The sequence below is a fragment of the Apium graveolens genome, chromosome 11 (assembly GCF_009905375.1).
Source record: "Apium graveolens cultivar Ventura chromosome 11, ASM990537v1, whole genome shotgun sequence".
Classification (NCBI taxonomy): Eukaryota; Viridiplantae; Streptophyta; class Magnoliopsida; order Apiales; family Apiaceae; genus Apium; species Apium graveolens.
In genome coordinates, this window is record NC_133657.1 from 81,778,929 (window position 1) to 81,801,680 (window position 22,752).

The 22,752-nt window shown below is 37.7% G+C and overlaps 1 protein-coding gene across 1 annotated transcript; it reads right to left on the minus strand.

Annotated features, from left to right (window-relative positions):
- Positions 1–3,967: 3,967 nt before the first annotated feature.
- On the minus strand, positions 3,968–12,448 carry LOC141696946 (granule-bound starch synthase 2, chloroplastic/amyloplastic). Its single transcript, XM_074501106.1, has 8 exons — positions 11,777–12,448; positions 10,702–11,227; positions 10,052–10,116; positions 9,388–9,465; positions 9,194–9,304; positions 8,229–8,273; positions 7,421–7,594; positions 3,968–5,344 (listed from the first exon to the last, which is right to left on the minus strand). Exons 1-8 carry the CDS (start codon positions 12,038–12,040, stop codon positions 4,388–4,390), a joined length of 2,220 nt encoding a protein of 739 aa, XP_074357207.1. The 5' UTR covers positions 12,041–12,448; the 3' UTR covers positions 3,968–4,387.
- Between the last annotated feature and the right edge of the window lie 10,304 nt (positions 12,449–22,752).

The window sequence follows — 22,752 nt, forward strand, 5'->3', positions numbered from 1 at the left end:
CCTTCTTGTCTTTCCTGACTTGTTCAATATCAGGATATGACCATTCATGCCTTGGCTTGGGAACTGATGGCTCATTTCCAGTTGCAGCTCTCATTGGTACATGAGGACCTCTCTCTATGCAATCTACATAGGCCTCATCTTGAGAAAGCAAATGAGGATGCATCTTTACCTTCCAGTGATGGTAATTATCTTTGTCCAGAAAAGGAATCTTGACTCCAACATCCTTCTTGTTCATCTTGCTATTTGTTGTGATCTTTAAACTCTTTATTCTTCAAGAGCTTGCTTTGATACCAATTGTTAGTCCCTAACAATGCTACAAGAATTACAGAAGGGGGGTTGAATGAAATTCTTGAAACTTTTTCTCAATTATAAAATGTTCTAACTTAAAATATATATGTTAGTGTTTTGATTTGCAAAGTGCGGAATGACAAGTTAAATATGAATCAAAACACAAAGTAATAAAAATACAAGTCCTTAAAACTTTCTGGTGGATTTAAATGTATCCACCAGATATATATATATACATATATATCAAGAGAACTCTATGAAGCTTAAATAGCTCACAGCTGCTTACAAATAAGAACAACCAAACTTACAGAGAAATGCTAAGGATACAGCTTACAATGGTTTCTCTGAGAGAATACTTGCTTAGTCTAGTTGTTGTTATATTTGCTACTCTTGGTTTATATATCACCAAGATTACACAGTAATAAGACAAGATAATAAAACAAATCTTATCAAGTCTAATACTATGCTGCTTCACTACTCTATTCCAGCATCTTTGAATATCTTTATAATAACATGGAAATGACAATGCTTCTTTGTTCTCAAAAACCCAATTGAATAGGCTTCCACATTCCTTTTGCATACACTCGACGCATGTGACTGTGTTGTCACTGTCAACAGATGTTTGAATTGATCGTCCGTCGGGTACATGATCATCCGTCGGGTTGCCTTGTAGATCATCCATCGGGTAGCTTTGTTGATCATCCGTCGGGTAGCTATTTGGCACTTCGACTTCATTTTATTTATGCAGAATCACAAGACATCATCTATGTACAATTAATCAACCTATTTTGCATATCTAATTAAAGTCAACATGACTTATATGCTACTACAGGATCTAAACAAAGGTGTTTACAGAGATGTGCTACATGACTTATTGTTACATAAGCTACTCACTCGATGTATGTCAAATCATCATCCGTTGGGATTATATTGAGTCATCCGTCGGGACTATATTTGCTTATCCGTCGAGTGCTACATATTTCACTAAGTTAAATCTACTAAGGTGTTTTGTTAATGAAATCATCAAGTTCACAACATATTCACAACACTTTCTCTCTTGCTCTATATATATATAGACTAATTTAGTGGTCTTAAATAAAGGGTCCAATAACATCATATTGGGCTTGTAATATGTAATACCCAATAGAAGTCTGATTATGATTAATGGGGTCTAATTGGACAACTATATAAAGAACATAATAGGGTCTTGGTCCCCGAGACAATTCACAACCTCTACTCCTCTATTCCCATCAGTTCGAGCGAGATACAGTTAGATGCCGAATCAAGTCTACGTAAGATCAAGTCCCACAATCCGTATTCATAATCCGTATTCATATCTACCGTCATGGAATCAGGTACGCTTTCGTATTACAGTTTTTATGTAACCTTGGTAATATCGCATAAGACGATCCTTATTATATATTTAAATCTAACATAAACAAAGTACGTGTGAGTTCTACGTGGTGGAAAAGATTGTGAGCTTTAAAAGTTCCCCACGAAGGTCAAATACTTTATGCGGTGAGCTGCAACGGGATGCTTGGCTACGAAATTTCAGCTATACTTGAAGCACATAAAAATCAACGTGTTATGTCTGCGGTGCAACCTCGAACCACAAACCACTTCTCATACCATCATTCATTGTATTTTTTCAAGGAATACTAGAGTCACGCTCAAGGAGAGAGTGGTGCTAATGACCAAGTCTCTTTTCTAGATTGGTTGTCGGCCTCCTTTGACAGTTGGGATATGAAAATGAGGAAGAAATCAGTCATGCTTTGTTGGTCGTTGTGGAAGTGCAGAAATAATTTGGTCTGGAATCAACGAGGAGCAGAGATGGTAGATGTATTAGTAAGAGTGGTCCTTAATCAATGACAGTACGCTCAGGATAAAACATTCGATAATTTTCTTGATCATTATGCGGATGGTATTGAGCGATGGATTCCCCCGACTATAAACACGATTAAGGTTAATTCTAATGCAGCTATAATTGAACCCTCAAACTGTTATAATTTCTCTTTTATTACAAGAGACCACATAGGCTGTTAGGTCTCACAACACTGTAGAAGGGGGTTAAATACAGTGTAGAATACAATCAAATCGATTTCGAACACAAGTAACAGTAAACAGATATATTCGATATAATAAACTCTGTTACAATGGAACTGTTCTCTCTCAGTGATGAACAAATATCACGAGAGCTGCTAGGTTACAATGTATGATCTTCTCGATAATGATAACACATATAGTGTAAACCTATGTCTGTGTTTATATAGTACATAGTTACAAGTTAACTTCTAATTGATATGGAATATAATTCTGTCTCCTAAAATATATCAATCAGATATCTTATACAAGTCTTTAAGTCCTCTAACTCTTTCCATGCATATCTTCTTTTTGTATTAGTCTCGATCTTCTTCCCAGTAAATCAGCTTCCTTCCTTAACTGTTAGTTCTCCAGTACTTAAGTTCTGATATCGATCTTCTGATATTATCTTCTGATAATCTAAGTCCTGATATCCTTAAGTTCTGACTTTCAGTAAATACTGATATTTCCTGTTTGTTTAAGATCTGAAAACTAAACATGAAATATATTAGACATGACATCTCAAATATATCTAACATAGGCGTATTGATAGAAAGTAAGATCAAGATGTATCATGGGCATGTTACTCCAAAGAATGCATAAGCGTTATGTGTTAAGGAGGCCTTGAGTTGGATTAAGAGCCAACAACTTTACAATGTTTTGATGGAAACAGATTGTCGTGTCGTAATTCTATTGTTGTGCTGTCATATTTCGACAGATTGATTGAAGAATATACGATATTATCAGCGGAGCTCGGAGATAGAAATTTGTCAGTCAAGTTTGTTAAATAGTCTGCTAATAAAATAGCACATTTCCTAGTTAGGTCTAGTTCATATATAACTGATCGTATTTGACGATAATTACCCAGAATTCATTAATATATTGATGAACGATATGCTTTGTGAATGAAAACTTCATTTTTTTGCCAAAAAAAGAAGTTAATACAGTTGTGAATGTAGTAAAAGACACCACACTCGAATGGGTAGATGTAAGAAAGTAAATGTATCATGTGGCGCAGGAAGAAAGTTTAGAAATGGGGTCTAAGCTAAAAAATATTAAAAAGAAGAATTGCTCGTTAAGTTATTTATAAATTAGTTATTTATATACATGTCAAAATGCAAAAAGTAATTAAGATATAAACATACAATATAAAATTTCTAATTTTTATTTAAATGTTTAGATGTTTACATATTTAATGTGGGACTGAAAAAATTGCTAAAAGAAAATTAAAATTTGTATACTATATACACGTAAAAGACAGAAAATTAAGGTATAAATTAAATTACAATATAAAATAAAAATAATTATATAAGACTCCTTTTTTTTGTAGAGAGGGCTCGAAACGGGGCTTGGTAGCTCGGCCCCTGACCACGTGGACTGAGCTAGTATCACATATTATAAAGTGCAGTTCCTTTCCTCCCTCTTGTGTAATTGTAAATTTAATGAAAATCCATATCTAAATCGTGGGACAATTTAGAAAGTGCTCCTTTTGTCCATGCTTGATTGGCCTGGGTGTTTTTATGTGTCCCCGTTATCCATGTTTAGTTTTCCCTTCTTTTACGATTATAATATTGTTTTTTTTAAAAAAAAAATTACAAGCTGCTTTAAGTATTGACTGTGTCTTCTTATTTCGCCTGCAACTCACATGGTGCCACTTGTTCTCATCACTATCATATGCCCCAAAAGTGTTTCTGGTGCTACTGGCTGCTGTTTTTTATTATAAAACCAATAAACAAATTAGTGGGGCCAAAGAAGTGGACCACATGATCGTATTTAGGCCAAGTGAAGTTGTGGTTATTTAGGCCAAGTGAAGTTGTGGTTATTGCATATAACAAAGATATTGGCAAGGACTCTGGTACTGTTCCTTTCACCATATAACCATGCATGGACTATTTGCTACCTGCTACAATCTGCAGTAGTCCCTTGCAGTTACTGCCTTCAGGAGTCTAAACAGTACAGATGCAGATGGTCACCTCCTGGCTGCGGCAACACATTCTGTTCTAGTTCTATTACAGAAACTTTACCAGTGGTGCTTTGCAGCAACAAGAACTTCCTCGTAATTCTCAGCTGCATTATCCCAACTCAGATCACGTGTCATCCCACGTCTCTGAAGCCCCTCCCAACTTGACTTGTACTGCCGATATGTTAAGAAACAGTTTCCCAATGCATGTACTAGCTGACTTGACTCGGCCCTATCAAAAGTCCATCCAACCCCAGATTCTTCATACGGATTAAATGGCTCAACAGTATCTCGCAATCCACCCACAGCATGTACCACTGGTATAGTTCCATAGGACATTGCATAGAGTTGATTCAATCCACAAGGCTCAAATCTGGATGGCATCAACAATATGTCAGCGCCAGCAGTTATTCGATGAGCGGTCTTTACAGAGAAACCAACCCATCCCCTAATTTTATCACGATGCTGACTCTCGATTTGCCTTAGCATCTGCTCAAGGTCAGGTCTCCCAGTGCCCAACATGACCAGCTGTGCATCCTGATCTACTATCCAAGGAACTGCCTCAGCTATCAGATCAACACCTTTCTGGTGGTCGAGTCTCCCTATGAAACCAATTAATGGAACATCACCACGGACAGGCAAGCCAAGCTCCTTTTGCAATGCTGCCTTGCATTGTGGTTTGCCAGTCTGAAGTGTATCCAAAGAGTAGTTAGTGTAACCATCAGACTTCAGGTGAATATCTATCTGAGGATTCCAGTCTTTGGTGTCAATGCCATTCACGATCCCCTTTATCTTCCAATCATTCTCATTTATTATTCCATGCAGACCCCATCCACCTTCAGGCGTTTTAAGCTCCCACGCATAACCATGACTCACTGTAACAACACGATCAGCTGTCTTCAAACCAGCTGCAAAAATATTGAAGTGCTCACCTCCTAATGGGTCATACATCCTGAAGAGGTCCAAGTAGTGTGCTGGAAGATCAACAAAAGAGAAGTCGTCTACAGGACCACGACCCTGGATGCAGCACAATATTATAATAAGAAAAGGATATTAAAAATATCAATAATATGTCTGGAAAAAAAAAGAATGACATTTGTTAAACTTCCATAGACCCCAATCAGACATTTAACAACCAGTGGAGGACTTTCAAGGTGTAATTTTTCTTCGACCCTCATAGAAGCACATTATGCACTAGCAAGAAACCATAAAACACTGAAGTGTCGTGGACATTCAGATACATAATTAAGCCTTAAAATAGAAAATATAACTTGCTTTCTCATAGTTAGACCTGGCAATTCGTTCGTGTCGTATACTTTCTTGTCGTGTATTTTCGTGTTTCGTGTACTTGAATGGCAAACACAAAACCGAAATGTTTAGTGTTCGTGTACATTCGTGTTCGTGTACTTTCGTTTCGTGTCGTGTATGTCGTGTTTTATTGAATATTAATATATATTAAATTTAATATTTATATAAATTAAAATATAAGATTTTTAGGTAAAAAAATTATAAAATATACGGAAAATATATATTTAGATCTCAATTCTATACAATATAATGAAATCAAATAATATTTTAAAAATAAATATGCATACATTTATTATAATTCTACATATATTTATAAAAAATATTAAAATTTAATTATAATATTTATTTATGTCGTATACTTTGTGTCGTGTCGAGTACTCGAAGGTTAAACACAAAACCGACACTAAATCTCGACCGTGTACTTTCGTGTTCGTGTACTTTCGTATCGTGTACTAAAAATGCAAACACAAACACTAAATGTTCGTGTCATGTAAGTCGTATCGTGTCCAAAATTGCCGGGTCTACTCATAGTGCATCAAAGGGGCACGTTTTTTGTCAATGCATCAAAACTACAAGGCTATCCATACCTTTTTGTTTTGTTAATTAGGTTATTTATACCTTCGGAGTCATTCATATTAGCTCTTTGTACTCCTAGCATTCCAATTATGTTTTGAACTCCTAAATATCTTTACTTCATTAGTTTTGTATGTATAAAAGTTCAAGCCCAGAAAAGGATTACAGGAGTTTCAAATTTTTAATTAAAATGATATAACTCGGTTTTGTCAATTGCTAACCAGTCACCACAGATGAAAATGTGTACAGGTTTTATATTTGGCTTCTGGACTTTCTGACTTTCTGTATAGCTTATGTTTAGCGTACCACTCACATGTTTGTATTAACCATTGATTCGAACAGCAGTGCTTTCATATGCTGATTTCATACTTTGTGTATGCTTGTATTTTTTTCTAAGCTAATACTTAATGATGTAAATACAAACAATTTGCAATAACTCTATAGGTTGCAAACTACGCTATTAAATATTATGCAATAGCAGGATTGCTATGTATAATGTTTATTAATTTAATAATACACAAATGAATTTAGCAATATAAATTTATTTTAGCCAACAATGTGTTGGTATAGTGGTTGAGGTCGTGGTCACGAGTTCGACTCCTGGTGTATAATTTTTGATTTGATTGTTCAGTTCGGAAAATGGGATGAAAGCGTAGGCAAAACCAAACCATTACTTTGGTTCGGTTTTCTATTTTATCTTGGGTTTCGGTTTTTTCTGTTTGGTTTCGATATTTTGGTTCTTTTTGCTCCCCCCTAATCACGGCATTGCCCTGTAGATGGTCGACATAGCATCGTTGCGCCTGACCAACTCACCTCGCTTTATAAATGATAAGTATGCTACCATTTAACTCTCACCAATAAATAAATCTGAGTGAAATATATGTACAGAATTTGCTCGCCCCTAATCACGGAATTGCCCAAAATGTCAAGGTGGTATCCAATGAGAAGCAATTCATCGCCCTGTAGATGGTCGCCACAGCATCGTGCGCCTGACCACTGACTCGCCTTACTTTAAACATGATAGGTATGCTACCGTTTAACTCTCAGCCAATAAATAAATTTGAGTGAAATTTATGCACATAATTTGTTAATGCAAAAAACAAACATAGAATCATTGGACAAACAATCAAGATTTTTCAAGGCAGTCTGACATTGATTTATGAGAGGCACACTCTGACGATGCATTAGTTTAAAAAGAATTAGGAAACAAACCTGGTGCGCTATGTTATGAATTACTAAAACTGCTCGTGTATACTTCATCAATCCGTTGTCACGATAATATGCCTTCAGGTACACGGGTAACAAGGCAGTGTGCCAGTCATTTGCAATGAAGACTAAATTGCCATCTCCATAGCAGACCCCGCCACATGCAACATGCCAAGGAACCTGAAATTCACCAGATCCGTAATATTCAATATAGAAATTACATTAAAAAAATTGACAACGAAAATACATAAAACATGAACCAGTAAACTAATGAACAGTACATATAATACTAGTCAGATTCAATTGTGCATGAAGTTAAACACCAACTGTCTGATGATTATTTTTACATTGTGATAAACTGAATGAATAATTATTGAATATTTAAAAATACTATATGAGCAGAATAGATGACAATACTTTGAGGCCTCCAAGTCCTAATTTATTTCACAGTATTTTCTCCTAATTTATTCAGCCTGGTCGGTATTCTCCTAATAAATTTAACCACATCCAGTTCATAGCAGTTCTAAAGGAGAGACACTAAAGACTATATATTTCATTTGTGCAGCTTAACGGGGTTTAGCATCGTTGAGAAATTACCAAAGCTACGGTAACCTTATACAAGAGAACTAAGTCAACATTATGGTTCATCCTAAAATATATTTACAATAGAAATTTATGTAAAACTATCTATGTCTACTCTTTTCTCCTATCTAAACAAATGTTTTTTATAGCTAACATGCACTAACTTTGAAATCATTATTAATCAACCCAAAAGTGAAATTATTTTAGTATGAAACATGGACTTCAGACATACCTCAACTGCTGCTTTGCAGAATAAAACCATACGCTTTAAAATATCCTGCAATCATGAGAAACAATTCAAATCAAGACGTTCAACCGATATGATACTGGAAATGTAGATATGATTCACACTAGGGAGGTATTCAGTACTATAATAAATCTAAAATAAAATTGCAGAAGAGGTTGTATGACGCTAAATAAGTTCCAATATTTACAAATATTAAAGTAAATTTTGGTCCATGTTTATCTGAATATATTTACAACTTATTTGAGTTGCACTATGCTATTGCATTTCTTTACCATTATCAACAACAATAAACATTTAGAAAAATGATTGATAAATGCCGCTCTTCTTGGAAGGCGCAAGATATGCATTCATCACCCTTGGTAAAATATGTTAGAACATTAATTATTATAAACGTAAATATATCTAGTGGTCATTCCCTTTCCTAATCATGCTTCCCAAGACATTAAGAGTGATGAGCCAAAAGTGTTATGCTTAATAAGATTTTAATGCTCCAATCACACATGTCAACAGTAAACTACTTGTAACTTGTAAGCAGCAAACTTAGTCTTCCTGTAAACTTTCAAAAATCCCAGTTTTGATCTAACATGTAGAGAGTGTGATTAGATAATTAAATCAAATAAAAAGCCAATTGTTTTTAATTGTAGTCGATCAAAATAATCTACATAATCACACGCCCGACCTCCACGAGCTAGTCACTAGTCTACCGTGCAAGGATAGGAGTACAAATGATTTGCTACTCCAAATTGAACTGCTATGAAAAGAATTTTAATAAATTGATTACTTTTATATTATTATTATTATTATTATTATTATTATTATTAGTGAAGTGCATTTGCTTGATTAACGGGCCCGAGGCAAACAAAATGATATATTGCCCAAGATTCTGCAGAGATTGACAACCAATAAGAAGAACAATCCTCATATTAGATAGGAAGTGACGAAATATCTACCGTCCGGTTCCCTCCGTATATGTTGTCTCCCATATGCCGAAATTGAGGACTTTCAATGAAAACAAAATCTACACCGTCAATATAGGCATGGAAGTAAGTCACTTCCATATCCTACAGGACCGAAATGTGTTAAACGTTAAGCCATAACATAGTTCAAAACAAAGTCACATTTAAGTGCTTGAAGAGTTACATACCTGCCCATCAACCTTATACAACTTTCTTATCCCTGTATTCTGAGGCTCGGCATAATTCCCGTAGAGAGGTACCACAACCTTTAAGTTTCAAAAAGAGATCAATCAACTAATATGATAAGCATAAGTGAAAGTCTAAAAAGCTTTATAAAGTACATATGTTAAAACAGCCATGTACGATTTAGAAAGATGAGTATCAATATGGTAAATCTGTTGACATAGGCACGTATCCAACACCAATATTTTAGGTAGCAATCACATTTTAACTGAGCCAAGGCAAGGGCCTGAACCTGTGCCTTAACTAGTCATGCCTTTCACCTAGACACTCAATTGATAACAGTGGGGAAATGCTGTGTAAGGCATATCTGTATTGGTGTTATATTAATGCTTTGACTTTGAAATTCTTGGTTGAATTTTTTAGTCAACAAAAAAGCTTTACAATTTGACAGATCCACATGTCACTGAACGAAGAACACTATCATAATTGTTACTGAATTTGATGTAGAATTGTGTATGAAGTCCCATATCCTGTCACAGTGTCACCTGTAAGCCTATGTCTAACCCTTAGCTAAAATTTTAGCAAAACGGTTTACTGTTGACCGTAAGCTGCTTGCAAAGAAGCTAACATGCCCTGCATCCTTCAAACACGACAATTTGAGGAAATTACCATAACCCTGTGCCCTCGCCGAGCTAATGCCTTTGGTAAAGCGCCAGCAACATCTCCAAGTCCACCTAGGATTACTCTGAAAAGTTTAGCTTACATAATTGCACTAAAATTGAAGCGAAAAGACATAATAATACAGATACACAGGTGTAGACGTGTGGCTGTCAGAGCGCACAGGTGTGTATTTATATATGTTATGGGAGAAAAATACTTGCAAGGAAAAGTTGCCTTCGATATTTTGATTTAAACATTAAGCAAATCGTTTGGAGATGTACACAAATATTGTCTCATTAATTCTTTAAAGCCACTCTTTCTCATGTATATTCTTTTATACTTAGAAAGAAAATTTAGTAATGATTTAAAGAAAAATATACATCTATCCAGACAATAAAATTGAGCTAGTGCTGAACTAAATTATAATTTTATGTCAAAATTTTGTTTCCTTACTAGGCATGTGCATAAGCAAAAGTTGTAATAACTGACCCCAACTTGACCTCTTTACCACATATATTAAGCACATTATTTTATAAGCCTAATGGTAACCGTAGGGCCTTGAATGTTCTTTTTATTTCTATCTGAACATATAATAATTAGGACCACATATTTTTAAAAAAAATTGCATGCGCCATCCAGAGAGTTTATTAAAAATGAACCTGTTTTAGACCATGGAGCACATTCTGCAGCAACCAATATAACATTCATCACATTTGCCCCAGCTAAAGGAGGGGCCTTCACATATTCATCTTTGATTTCGTGATGGGGCTCCTCTGCATATGAATCTTTTGATTTTTCATAGTTTTCATATTTTAGAGTTGAAGAAGGTGAAGCTGAAAGAAAGGGTGGCAACTCATGGTGATATACTTGCTTTGAAGGAGGGGTTATCGGCTGTTTAGAAGAACCGTATTCCTCGGAGCTTTTGAAATAGAACCCTTTTCCATTCTGTTTTGCATCTTCATCATAATCTTCACTAATAGTTGAGGGTTGATCTTCCTGTGACTTATCCTCTGATACATTATGACTACTACCAGATAGAAACTCTGGAGCATAACGTTCTTCATAAGTATCAGAACCATGACCTTCAACACTCTCTAGACTTGAGAAAGATCCATCTCCCTTTTTAAAAGATTCAGCATTTACTGCATTATTTATAGATGATACCAATTTTCTTCGTTCTGCAATCTGCAATCCAATTAAAATAAAACATAAAAGTTGGCATCAGTTCTGAAGTAGAATCACTAAAATTGGAAAATAGAGGGCGTGATGATTCAGTTAGGCAGACAAGTAGTCCTCCAAAAAATCCACAACAACCATATATAAGAAAGTTAGGCTGACTAGTAGTATATTGGCTTGAATCAACGGAGTGGAAAGCTATCAACAACCTTAAATCAAGCACAATTAGATGTGATATTTACATTGGAGCCTAATGCTTAATTACATTGCAAGTCTATGTCTACAAGCATTTAACACGATCAGCAGCTTTACTACTCACTAGGTGCTGCGTAAAACATGTTGGGTAAAATTTGTTTTTACAGTTTTGGGATAAGAGTTAGACGAAATTACATAGGTTCAATTAAAATTTAAAACTAAAGTCAAACAAGAAACCATAGTCCACTTGACATCAGAGATAACTAACTTGACAAATGTAAAGTAAAATCATTTACATTTCTGAAATTCACACTAACATAAATTATGAAAAATGACTGAAATGGTTTAGATAGAAATGACAACCTGATGAATTAAGTCTTTTTGCACAGCTAAAAGTTTCTGACTCTTCTTTATTGCAGCCTGAATCGCATCGCCATCCTCCCCGACTTCCCCAAATTCCTTCCCTGTTGCCTTGATCTTACTGCACTTGAGGAAACCATTACAACCCCCGAAACAAAATGACTTGTTGACGGAAAAAGATAAGAATGGTAGACTGTAATTCATATTACAAACAAGAATTGAACAACTCTTGTCAACTACAAACGGAAGAGAGCCCATTGAAGCCATGGACACTCAACTGTTCGACGATTTGCCTCAGTGAAATAGTTCAAGTTTAGGATTCACTCAACAGTACTTGTTTAGTGAAAATAAGACCAACCCAGTTGAGGATAAAGAGAGGATTTCAATACCCAAGTTATAGAATTTTGGTAACTTGTTCAAAAATGAGAAGAGGAAGCAATGGAGACAAGTGACGAAGATGCTTCCTGTTGTTTCAGGTGTGGGTCCCAGTGAAGTTCAGATACTGCCTGAAATTCATTCATGGAAAGGTGGAGGTTTGTGAGGTTCAAATTTAGGAAGGATCGGTAATCTTTTTACAAACTGTATCTATCCATCTCTGTCTGTGTAGTTCAAGCTAGGCCTCATGCTCACTATTTTTTAATTTTAGAAAGTAGCTTCTTACCTAGAGATTTGCTATATCACACGAGCTCATTCTCCCGGTTAATATAAATCTATCTATCTACATTGACCAAATAATATTAAAAATTTGTTAGTGGTCGGTACTTGCTAAAATTATTTAATTATTCTTAATTATAGTATTTTTTCTTAGTTGTTCTAATTCTAAACTGAGTCGATCAATTTTAATTATAATTCATATTGAAGTCAACTTTCTCTATTATTTTACCAATTTCAATTTTATTTTATATAAACTTTATATCATTATAATTTATATTAAATTCAATTTTTTCTACTAATTTATATTTTAATTCATATCAAGTTCTATATTATTCTAATTTGTTATTTCGGGCTAAATTAAATTTAAGTAAACTAAATATAATTATTAAGATTTAGTTGATATTTTCATGTGAATCGGGTTATTATAAAATATCAATACTATCAATCCTCCTAAAAAAATTATACAAATGAAGTTGGATAAACATTTCCTCCTTACTAATGCTATCACTTAAATAAGTTTAAATGTTCTTAAAAACTATAAACATATACGTTTACTAATATAATTATTATGAAGTCATATCATTTAAATTTTTAAATGAACAAAATTCAAAACTGAATTCAAAATTTTTTAAAAAATTTATATAATATTAAAGAATGTTATGGATAAAAAACTAAGGTTATTATTTGCTGTATTTATTACTAAGATTCGGGAGCTCAAGGCCTTTAATGGCTGCTCTCGTGTTTCGTAGCTTAATTCTGCCTTTACGAGATGCCTACGTATCTCTGTGAATTAGAGAATCAAGCCAAAAAACGTAGTTCTGATTTGTGGGGCGAGACCCCTTATATAGATGTTGAGAGTCCTTGAATTGGACTTGGTATAGGAGACTTGGTGGGCAAGTCTCATAATTAGAATGGATTTTGGAGTCCTAGATAGTATGAAACTGATTCATTATCCTTTTAGGTCCCCTTGAGGCCAATCTACAAGGATTTATATCCCCACTAGGACTTATCTTAATAGCTGTTTTCCTCCTTTATTTATTAATTACGAAATTAATAAATAATCAGGGCTTTTGGGCCTTCTTTGTTCCATCAGGCCTGATCTGGTCCATCAGGCCTGATCAATGTGTTGACCTTCTTGGTCTGAATGTCATACATCTTCTTATTGGGCCTAGCAGCCCTACACCTTGCAATATTTAATTATACAATCAGGATTTATTTATCTCTATCATTTGCCCCCCAACTTTTGGGAAACATTGATTAGGTTTCGCAGAAGTTAAGTCTATTCATTCCCTTACAGGGTTTCGTTTTTGCGTAAAGTGTGGAGCGACCTACACATTTACAACGACTTTTCCTTTAATTCAGGAATTATCTTAATTTCCAGGAATTTTTCCCTAATTTTCTGGATTTTTCCCTTAATTTCTGGGGGTTTTCCCTGATTTTCTGGGATTTATCCTTAATTTCTGGATTTTCCCTAATTTTTTGGGATATCCTTAATTTCTGGATTTTTCCCTAATTTTCTGGGATTTATCCTTAATTTCTGGATTTTTCCCTAATTTTCTGGGATTTATCCTTAATTTCTGGATTTTTCCCTAATTTTCTGCCTTAAAATCGATCAGGATGTATAGAAAATCGATCAGGATTCCTGACCGATTTCGATCAGGATCCTGATCGAACTAGCTCAGGAACTAACATTCTGGTCGACGTGATCTTCGATCAGGATCTATGCGGAATCGATCAGGATTTCTGATCGATTTCGATCAGGACTCTGATCGAACTGGCCTTCAAAGTGACACTCTAGTCGACTGAAACATGGGCTTAATCGACCAGAATTCCTGATCGATTTCGATCATGATTCTGATCGAACTAGGTGGCTTTCTACCGTTCTGATCGAATGAAATATCGATCTGGATTCTCTTCTGTGTCGATCAGGACTCTGATCGATCTTAGTGTTTTTCTTCCTTCTTGCTCGAATGAGATATCGATCAGGATCCTTTTTGGGGTCGATCAGGACTCTGATCGAACTTAGGGGATTTCTTTCCTTCTGTTTGAATAAAGTATCGATCAGGATCCTGTTTGGCGTCGATCAGGACTCTGATCGAACTTAGGGGATTTCTTTCCTTCTGTTCGAATAAAGTATCGATCAGGATCCTGTTTGGCGTCGATCAGGACTCTGATCGAACTTAATAGGTTTCTTCCCTCTTGATCGATTGAAGTATCGATTAGGATTTTTTTCTTTGTCGATTAGGACTCTGATCGAACCATTTTAAAATTCTGGTCGATTTTCGACCCTTCATTTTCCACAGTAGCTTCTAGATTATTCCTGATATTTCTGGTAGATGGGCTTTTAGGTTGGACCTGGCTAAATGGGCCTAGAAACGCCTCGTATTCCGAGCTTTTCTCCTATATAGTGAGAATCCTCACTTCACTTCACATTTCTCATTTTCTCTCATAAATCTCTCTAGAATTCTCCCTTTGAGAAGGCGATTTCCGGCGTCCTCAGCCACCGCAGCTCCACCTTTCTCAGGTTTTTCTGGGTTTCAAGCCTTCAATCGAAGCATATCAATGGCGGATCGTGACTTGGCTCGTTTGCAGAAGATGAATGTCTCTAAGAGAGGTACAAACATTCAAATTCAATCTCCATATACTTCCCTACTTGATATGATTAACTCGAGAGGTGATGAATATCCCTCTCTATCTGAGTTAGATTCGTATAACCATGGTAACACCTTTCATGAGTTAGATGGTAGGATAGAGTCCATGAACACCCTGTACAGACTTCCACCCCACCTTAGGATCACTCCAGCCGCCCCTGGGGATAGGACTTGTAATTGGGAGGGGGATACTTTGTTTATCTATCGAGGAGCCCTGACCGCGGGTCTTAGGTTCCCATTCCATGAATTTATTCCTCGCTTGCTTGCCGATGTACAAATTAACCCTTGTCAACTCCCTCCTAACGCTTGGAGGAACATTATATGTTTTATGGTCCTTTGTCTTAGAAACAATTTTCCTCTTTCCGTAGCTGTCTTTAGGAAAGTTTTCCAATTCTATAATAGCACCATGAGTCAACCAGGTTGGGTTTTAATTCGTCAACGACCCAAGATCCCTCATATCTTTGATAGTAATTCCATAGTTGAGAACAACCCCAAATGGAGGGACGAGTTTGTGAGGCTGACCTGGGCTGGGGGTGATTGGGCCACACTCTTTCGTAGGCCCTTTTGTAAAGTGTCATATGGGAGTCCAGGTAGCATCAGATTATCTGATGAGGAGGAGGTGGCCTACCAAGCCTTAATTTCAGATGATGGGAAAACAGACACCTGGACCCTCTTAGAGGAGTTTTCCTTGAAGAAAGTCGGTCTCTCAGGCCAGTGATAAGGGTAAATTTATAATTGGATAACCATTTTTCCTTCCCTTTAATTGTAATGTTTTATCTCTCCTGCAATTTAATATTCTTTCTATCTTTCTTTTTCAGCTTGCGAGGCCATCAATAATGTCAACAGGCCCAAGGAAGGGGAGTCAGGCCGCCAGAAGAGGGCCAAGCTAAACAAGGACCCCAGGAGCAAACCTGACGGTCCTTCTTTTCTTAAGCCCCACGTCCCGGTGGTCGAGTTGGGGGACGATGTGGATCCTCCACTTAAGGCATATTCCTTCAGGCCTAACTGGGGCTTCAGGAGGAGCGATATGGTGGTTGGATCCACCAAACATGCTAAGGATTGGTCGTACCATTCCATCACTCCCCATGACTTTACTGACATTGTTACGGGGAGTGATATAAAGACTATTGAGCTTCTGGGTTCTCAAGCCCAAGTTGCGGTAACTTTCTTTTTTCTCTTTTTCTTTGAATCCCAACTTTCTCGTATTTCAACGAACTTGTGCTAACTCATACATATTTCTTTGCAGAGTAATACCTACTTCCAGGCGGCCCTCCACTAGGCTAGGTCCTGGAAGGGTAACTCATATGGGTTTGAGAAGGAGATGAAGAAATGGGAGGAGAGAGCCAAGGTCTTGGAGAAGAAGCTGGACACGAAGAAAGAGGAGTTGGCTAAGGCTCATTCCGAGCTGTGAAACTTAGGAGCGATAAGGATAAGCTCATTGATGACTACATGGATTCTGACAAGTTTAAGAATCTCATGGAGATTCATGATGAGGGTCTTTATTCCCTACAGTTTACTCAGGGATGGGATGCGGCCGTAAAGGCGGTTTCTGAGAAGCACCCGGGCTTAGTCGACCCTAAGGACTTTATAAATCCCGAGCAGGCTGAGTCGGAGGACAGCATAGATGCCCTCTTCAACTCCCCTCATCCAGATGATCGCATCTTGGATCCTAACACTGCTTCTCCTCCCGCTTCTCTTGCGAAGGATGCTGAAGGCGCTGATAAGGAGCAAGAGAATGAAGGCTCCCGCATGGAGGAATAGTTTTTCTATTCTGTAATTTTATCCTTAACTTATGTCTGGACTTTTGTTTGTATTAAAACTTATTACCCTCCGGGGTTATTTTATATGCTACTTTCCTTATTCGCATCTCTCTCCTTTATTTTTCCGATACTTTAATATTCAAACTTGGCCTAATGGGCCACACAAGTATTATCACAACTCAAACATCCATAGGTTGAAATAATTTCGAACTCTTCAATTTCAAGTCTGGTTTTCCAAAACCTTACATAATATGGGTTCGACCCTGATCAATAATAGCTAGAAAATAAATATCCTACGCAAACAAAGCTTCAAGGTGCTTTTAAACCTACTTGTCACAATGACAAGTGAGAATCGTACTTTGACTATCTTACACGTAGTAAACCTTCAGGTTCTGTGCGTGCCAGGTTCTCGGGACTTCAAAACCATCCATAGTCTCCAGCTTGTAGGTTCCTCTACCCTGAACGCTCTTGACTTTGTACGGCCCTTCCCAATTTGGGCCAAATTTCCCTTTCTGTCCTACCCCAGAAGCTTCTATCTTCCTCAAGACAAGGTCACCTTGTTTAAAGAACCTTTCTTTAACCCTTAAGTTGTAGTAGAATGAAGCCTTCTTCTGATACTCTACTATCTTTGCATGTGCTTCATCTCGCACTTCATCGATTAAGTCTAGAGCCAACCTTTGTCCTTCCTCATTTTCCTCAGCATTGAAAGCCTGAATCCTTGGAGAGGAATGTGATATCTCCACTGGAACTACTGCTTCTGCCCCATACGCCAACATGAAGGGAGTTGCTCCTATCGTGACTCTACAAGTAGTCCTATAGGCCCACAATATGGGAAGTATCTCATCCACCCAATTATTTCTTAACTTCTCGATCCTCTTCTTTAGTCCATCCAGGATTATTCGATTTGCTACTTCTGCTTGCCCATTGGCTTGTGGGTGAGCCACGGAGGTGAACCGTAACTCAATTTCATTTTCTTCACAATACTTCTTGAATTCCTCGTTGTTAAACTGCGTTCCATTGTCGGTGACTCGGACACGGGGAATTTCAAATCGGCACATAATGTTTTCCCACAGGAATTGTGCAACTTGTTTAGTTGTGATTTTGGCCAAGGGTTTGGCTTCAATCCACTTAGTGAAATAATCAATGGCTACAATCAGGAACTTCCTTTGTGTCGTGGCCATAGGGAAATGCCCTAGAATATCAATCCCCCACATAGCAAAGGGAATAGGCGAGTTGATAGATGTCAGCATCTAAGGAGGTTGTCTAACAACAGGTGCATGCTTCTGACAGCGGTCGCACTTCTTCACATATTCTTTGGCATCAGCCATCATTTCCGGCCAATAAAAGCCTAGACGAGTTATCTTATGAGCCAAGGCCCTGCCCCCCAAGTGTTGTCCACAAATACCTTCATGCACTTCTTCAAGAGCCAAGCGTGCCTCATCGGGCCTGAGACACCTCAAGTAGGGAACCACGAAAGATCTTTTGTAAAGAATCCCATCTATCAAAGAGTACCTTAGTGCTCGAACAGTTAACTTCCGTGCTTCAGTTGCATCACTTAGCAACCAACCGGTTTGAATGTGAGCCTTGATAGGATCAATCCATGACATCCCCAGGCCTATGGGAGCCACAAGCTTAACATCTATGCTTCGTGTCTTCAAAACACGGAAGTACACACTTCCCGAACTTTCTTCTATCTCAGATGAAGCAAACTTTTATAGCGCATCTGCCTTAGCATTTTCTTCCCTTGGAATGTCTTTAACATGGCATTCATTAAATTGGGTCATCACAACCCTTACTAGGCGGACATACTTAGCCATCGTATCATCCCTTGCCTCAAATTCTCCCTTTACCTGGGATATAATCAGCTTCGAGTCTCCACGAACCTTTAAGTTTTTGACTCTAAGTGTCCCAGCTAGACCAAGGCCAGCAATCAGGGCTTCATACTCTGCCTCATTATTTGTGGTTGGGAAGTCTAGCTTCATAGCATACTCAATTAAGAATCCATCAGGGCTTTACAAAACCAACCCTGCTCCATTGGAATTTGTTTTTGATGCTCCATCAAAATAGAGAACCCAATATTCTTTCTCCTTATCATCCTTCTCTCTGTCCCCATTATCGACTCCCTTATCTTGAGGTATGGTATCTTCCTGCCCCCCGACTTCTTGGTTGGGTATGGTACATTCCACCACGAAGTCCGCTAGTGCCTGGGCTTTTATGGCCGGACGTGGCTTATACTTGAGATCGAACTCTCCCAACTCTATTGCCCACTTAATCAATCTCCCACTTGCCTTGGGACTGTGAATGATATTTTTCAGTGGCTGATTCGTTAGCACCTCAATCTGATGAGCCTGAAAGTAAGGACGCAGTTTTCTCGAAGCCATTACCAAGGCTAGAGCAAATTTCTCAATAGTTGAATAATTCAATTCAGCACCATGCAGAATTTTGCTGACATAATATACGGGTTTCTGGACTTTTAGCTCCTCCTTAACCAACATCACGCTCAAGGAGCTCTCTGAAACAGCCAAGTATAAGAATAAAACTTCATTCAAAGATGGTTTGGCCAACAACGGGGCCTGAGCCATATACTTCTTTAACTCTTGAATGCCTTCTGGCTTTCCTCATTCCATACAAAGTCTTTGATATTCTTTAGTGACTTGAAGAATGACAAGCACTTGTCTCCTGACTTGGAGATGAATCGTCCTAGCGCAGCGACCCTTCCTGTGAGCTTCTGAACATCCTTGACAGTTTTTGGTGGTTCCATGTCCAGGATTGCCTTTATTTTATCGGGGTTAGCCTCAATTCCTCTCTTTGAGACCATTAATCCCAAGAATTTTCCAGATCCTACTCCGAAAGCGCACTTCGTAGGATTCAACATCATCTTGTGGTACCTCAGGATCTCAAAAGCTTCCCTCAAATGGGTTATATGATCAGTCTTTACTAGACTCTTGACTAACATGTCATCAACATAGACTTCCATAGTCTTACCAATAAGATCCTTAAAAATTTTATTTACCAACCTTTGATAGGTGGCTCCCGCATTCTTAAGACCAAACGCCATAACAAGATAACAATAAACACCAAAGTCAGTGATAAATGATACCTTTGGAATGTCATCATTGTGCATCTTAATCTGATTATATCCGCTAAAACCATCCATGAAACTCAGCATCTCATGCCCAGCAGTGGCATCAATCAAAGTATCAATCCTTGGCAATGGAAAACAGTCTTTAGGGCATGCATCATTCAGATCAGTGAAGTCTATACACATCCTCCACTTTCCATTAGCCTTCTTCACCATTACAGGGTTTGCTAACCATTCCGGAAATTGAATCTCCTCAATGAAACCAGCCTCTAGGAGCTTCTCTACTTCCTGTTTTATAGCCTCTTGTCTTTCCGGGGCAAAATTTCTTTTCTTTTGTTTCACTGTCTTCCGGCTTGGATCCACGTTTAGCTTGTGAGTAATCAACTCCGGGTCTATGCCTGGCATATCAGCTGCTGACCATGCAAATACATCACTATTTTCTTGCAAAAATTTCACCAACTTCCCTCTAAGGGGCTCCTCTAGTGTGGCTCCAATGAAAGTCATCCTCTCAGGATTCTCGGGGTCTAAAGGAACCGAAACCAAATCTTCTGATGGCTTTCCTCTCTTCTCGTCATTTTCTCGGACATCCATATCTTCAATAGGAAGAAACTGCCCCCCGACTCCATCTGCCCTCAAAGAGGCCACATAACAGCTTCTAGCCATTTTTTGATCTCCTTTCTCTTCTCCAATCCCATTTCGGGTGGGAAACTTCATAACTGAATGGTAGGAAGAGGGGACTGCCTTAAAGGCATGTATCCCTGTTCTCCCCATGATAGCATTATAAGTTGAACTAGCCTTTACTACCATGAAATCCAACATCTGCATTGCTTGTCTTGGTTCCGTACCTATGGTGGTTGGCAGTTTGATTATTCCTTCCACAGGACATTCTACTCCAGCAAATCCATATATCGGCATGTCGGTTGGTGTCAACTGGGAATCGTTATACCCCATCCTTAGAAAGGCGTCGTAGAGCAATATATCCACAGAAGCACCATTATCCACAAGAACCCTCTTAACCGGGCTATTTCCTATTATTGGTGTTATGACCAACGGGTCGTCATGAGGAAACTTTACGCCCTCTAGGTCAGAATCATCAAAAGCCAATGTTACTTCTGTCCTGGCCCTCTTCGGGGCTTCTCCAACAATATGCATAACCTCTCTAGTATATGCCTTTCTTGAATTTTTGGACAATCCAGCAGCAGTCGGACCTCCAAAGATCGTGTTTATCACAGGTCCTCGAGGGCGTCGTGGTCCTCCAAAAATTGCATTTATAACCGGCCCTCTAGGTTGGGGATTCCGCCCCTGATCGTCTTGGTCCCTCCTACGATCTTCAAAATTCTTCCTTCCACTATTATTTCTGTCCCCTCCCTCTCCAGTATACTTGTTCAATTTTTTTTTTGAATCAAAAACTCAATTTCATCTTTCAATTGCCTACACTCATCGGTGTCATGGCCAACATCCTTGTGAAACCTGCAATACTTGCTCTTATCTAGCTTGGCGGGATCAGCCTTCAAGGGCTTAGGCCAGCGAATATCTCTATCTTTCTCAATCTCCATCAAAATTTGACTTCTAGGAGCATTCAACTTAGCGTATTCAGTGAACTTTTGCCCAGGTCCTCCCTTCTTGGGGGTTGAATCAGGGTTTTGTTCGGTTTTAGGATATTTGTCCTTTGCAATATATTCTAGATCAGTTTTCCGCTTCTTGCCTCCAGTGGGCTCATTACTTATTACGGTCTTCCTCATATTTTCTTCAACCTTGATATACTTCCCTGCCCTCTCTTGGAGCTGCAACATGCTTTCAGGGGGACGTTTGTGAAAGGAATATATCCTAAGTCCAATCATGTATTAGGATTTAAGAATAACTTTTATGTAATCTGTTTTGATTTCATTGATATTAATAAAGACTTGTTTTGTTTTTATTACGGGCTTTATCTATTTAAGTGTTTAAATAAGATATACCATAGTTTAGAGTAAAGCTTTTTATGGATTATGATGAGATCATAATAGTGAGACCTAAAAAGATGATAACTCTAAACTTAAATAGTTCCTGGTCATAGGATTACTAACTGGTAATTAATAATTCGCAAAGATCGGTACATATTATGCTTGCTTCATTATGAAGGATGTTTGTTCTCATAGACATTTGTGTGGTGACACTATAGCTAGTATGTAGGTGCTTATTATAGAATAAGTTCACTGAACATGACTCGCACAGCTGAACAACTGATGGAGTTCACTCACGTGTTAGCAGTTGTTCATATAGTGATAGTTGTACAAGTATCCTTAGACTTGAGGTTATCATAGTCATCTTGTGTACACTGAACTATGCTTTGGTTTAGTTCTTAGTCTCCAGGGACAATTATTAGGGCTCTTCTGGGTATAGGAATTTGTACACGAAGATAGTGTATGATCAATAAAGGATCTACCCCTTCCAGTGAAGGAAGCGAATGTTCAAGGCTGATCCACTTATGCTAGTTCAGGAATCTCTGGCCAGAGTAAATGAAATTAGAAAGGAGTTTCTAATTTGCATAGAACTACGCATAGTAAATGGTAAGCAAAGTGATTGAATTAGATAGGCTTGACACGAGATCCATGCCTTGTATTTAATCGGGACATTGTAGGGTAGAAGGAGTTTATTGTACGGTAACTATTCACTGACAGGTTCTTGGTATTCTAAGCAGTGAATTCATATTATCCGGATAGTCGCGATATGTTGAGAAGCATCACTCACGATGTAGAATAAATATGATTAATTAATTAATCATATTTAATAAATTAGAGAATTTATATAAATAATGATAAAATAGTTTTATTATTATTTATTTCTACTACC

Bases quoted from the DNA above. Each gene is read 5' to 3' on its own strand.
- LOC141696946 (XM_074501106.1), bottom strand. From the start codon at position 12,040: ATGGCTTCAATGGGCTCTCTTCCGTTTGTAGTTGACAAGAGTTGTTCA. The intron at 11,228-11,776 runs GTTGTCATTTCT...ATTGGATTGCAG, and splicing joins AAAAAGACTTAATTCATCAG to ATTGCAGAACGAAGAAAATT. The intron at 8,274-9,193 runs GTAGATATTTCG...TCATGATTGCAG, and splicing joins TATACGGAGGGAACCGGACG to GATATTTTAAAGCGTATGGT.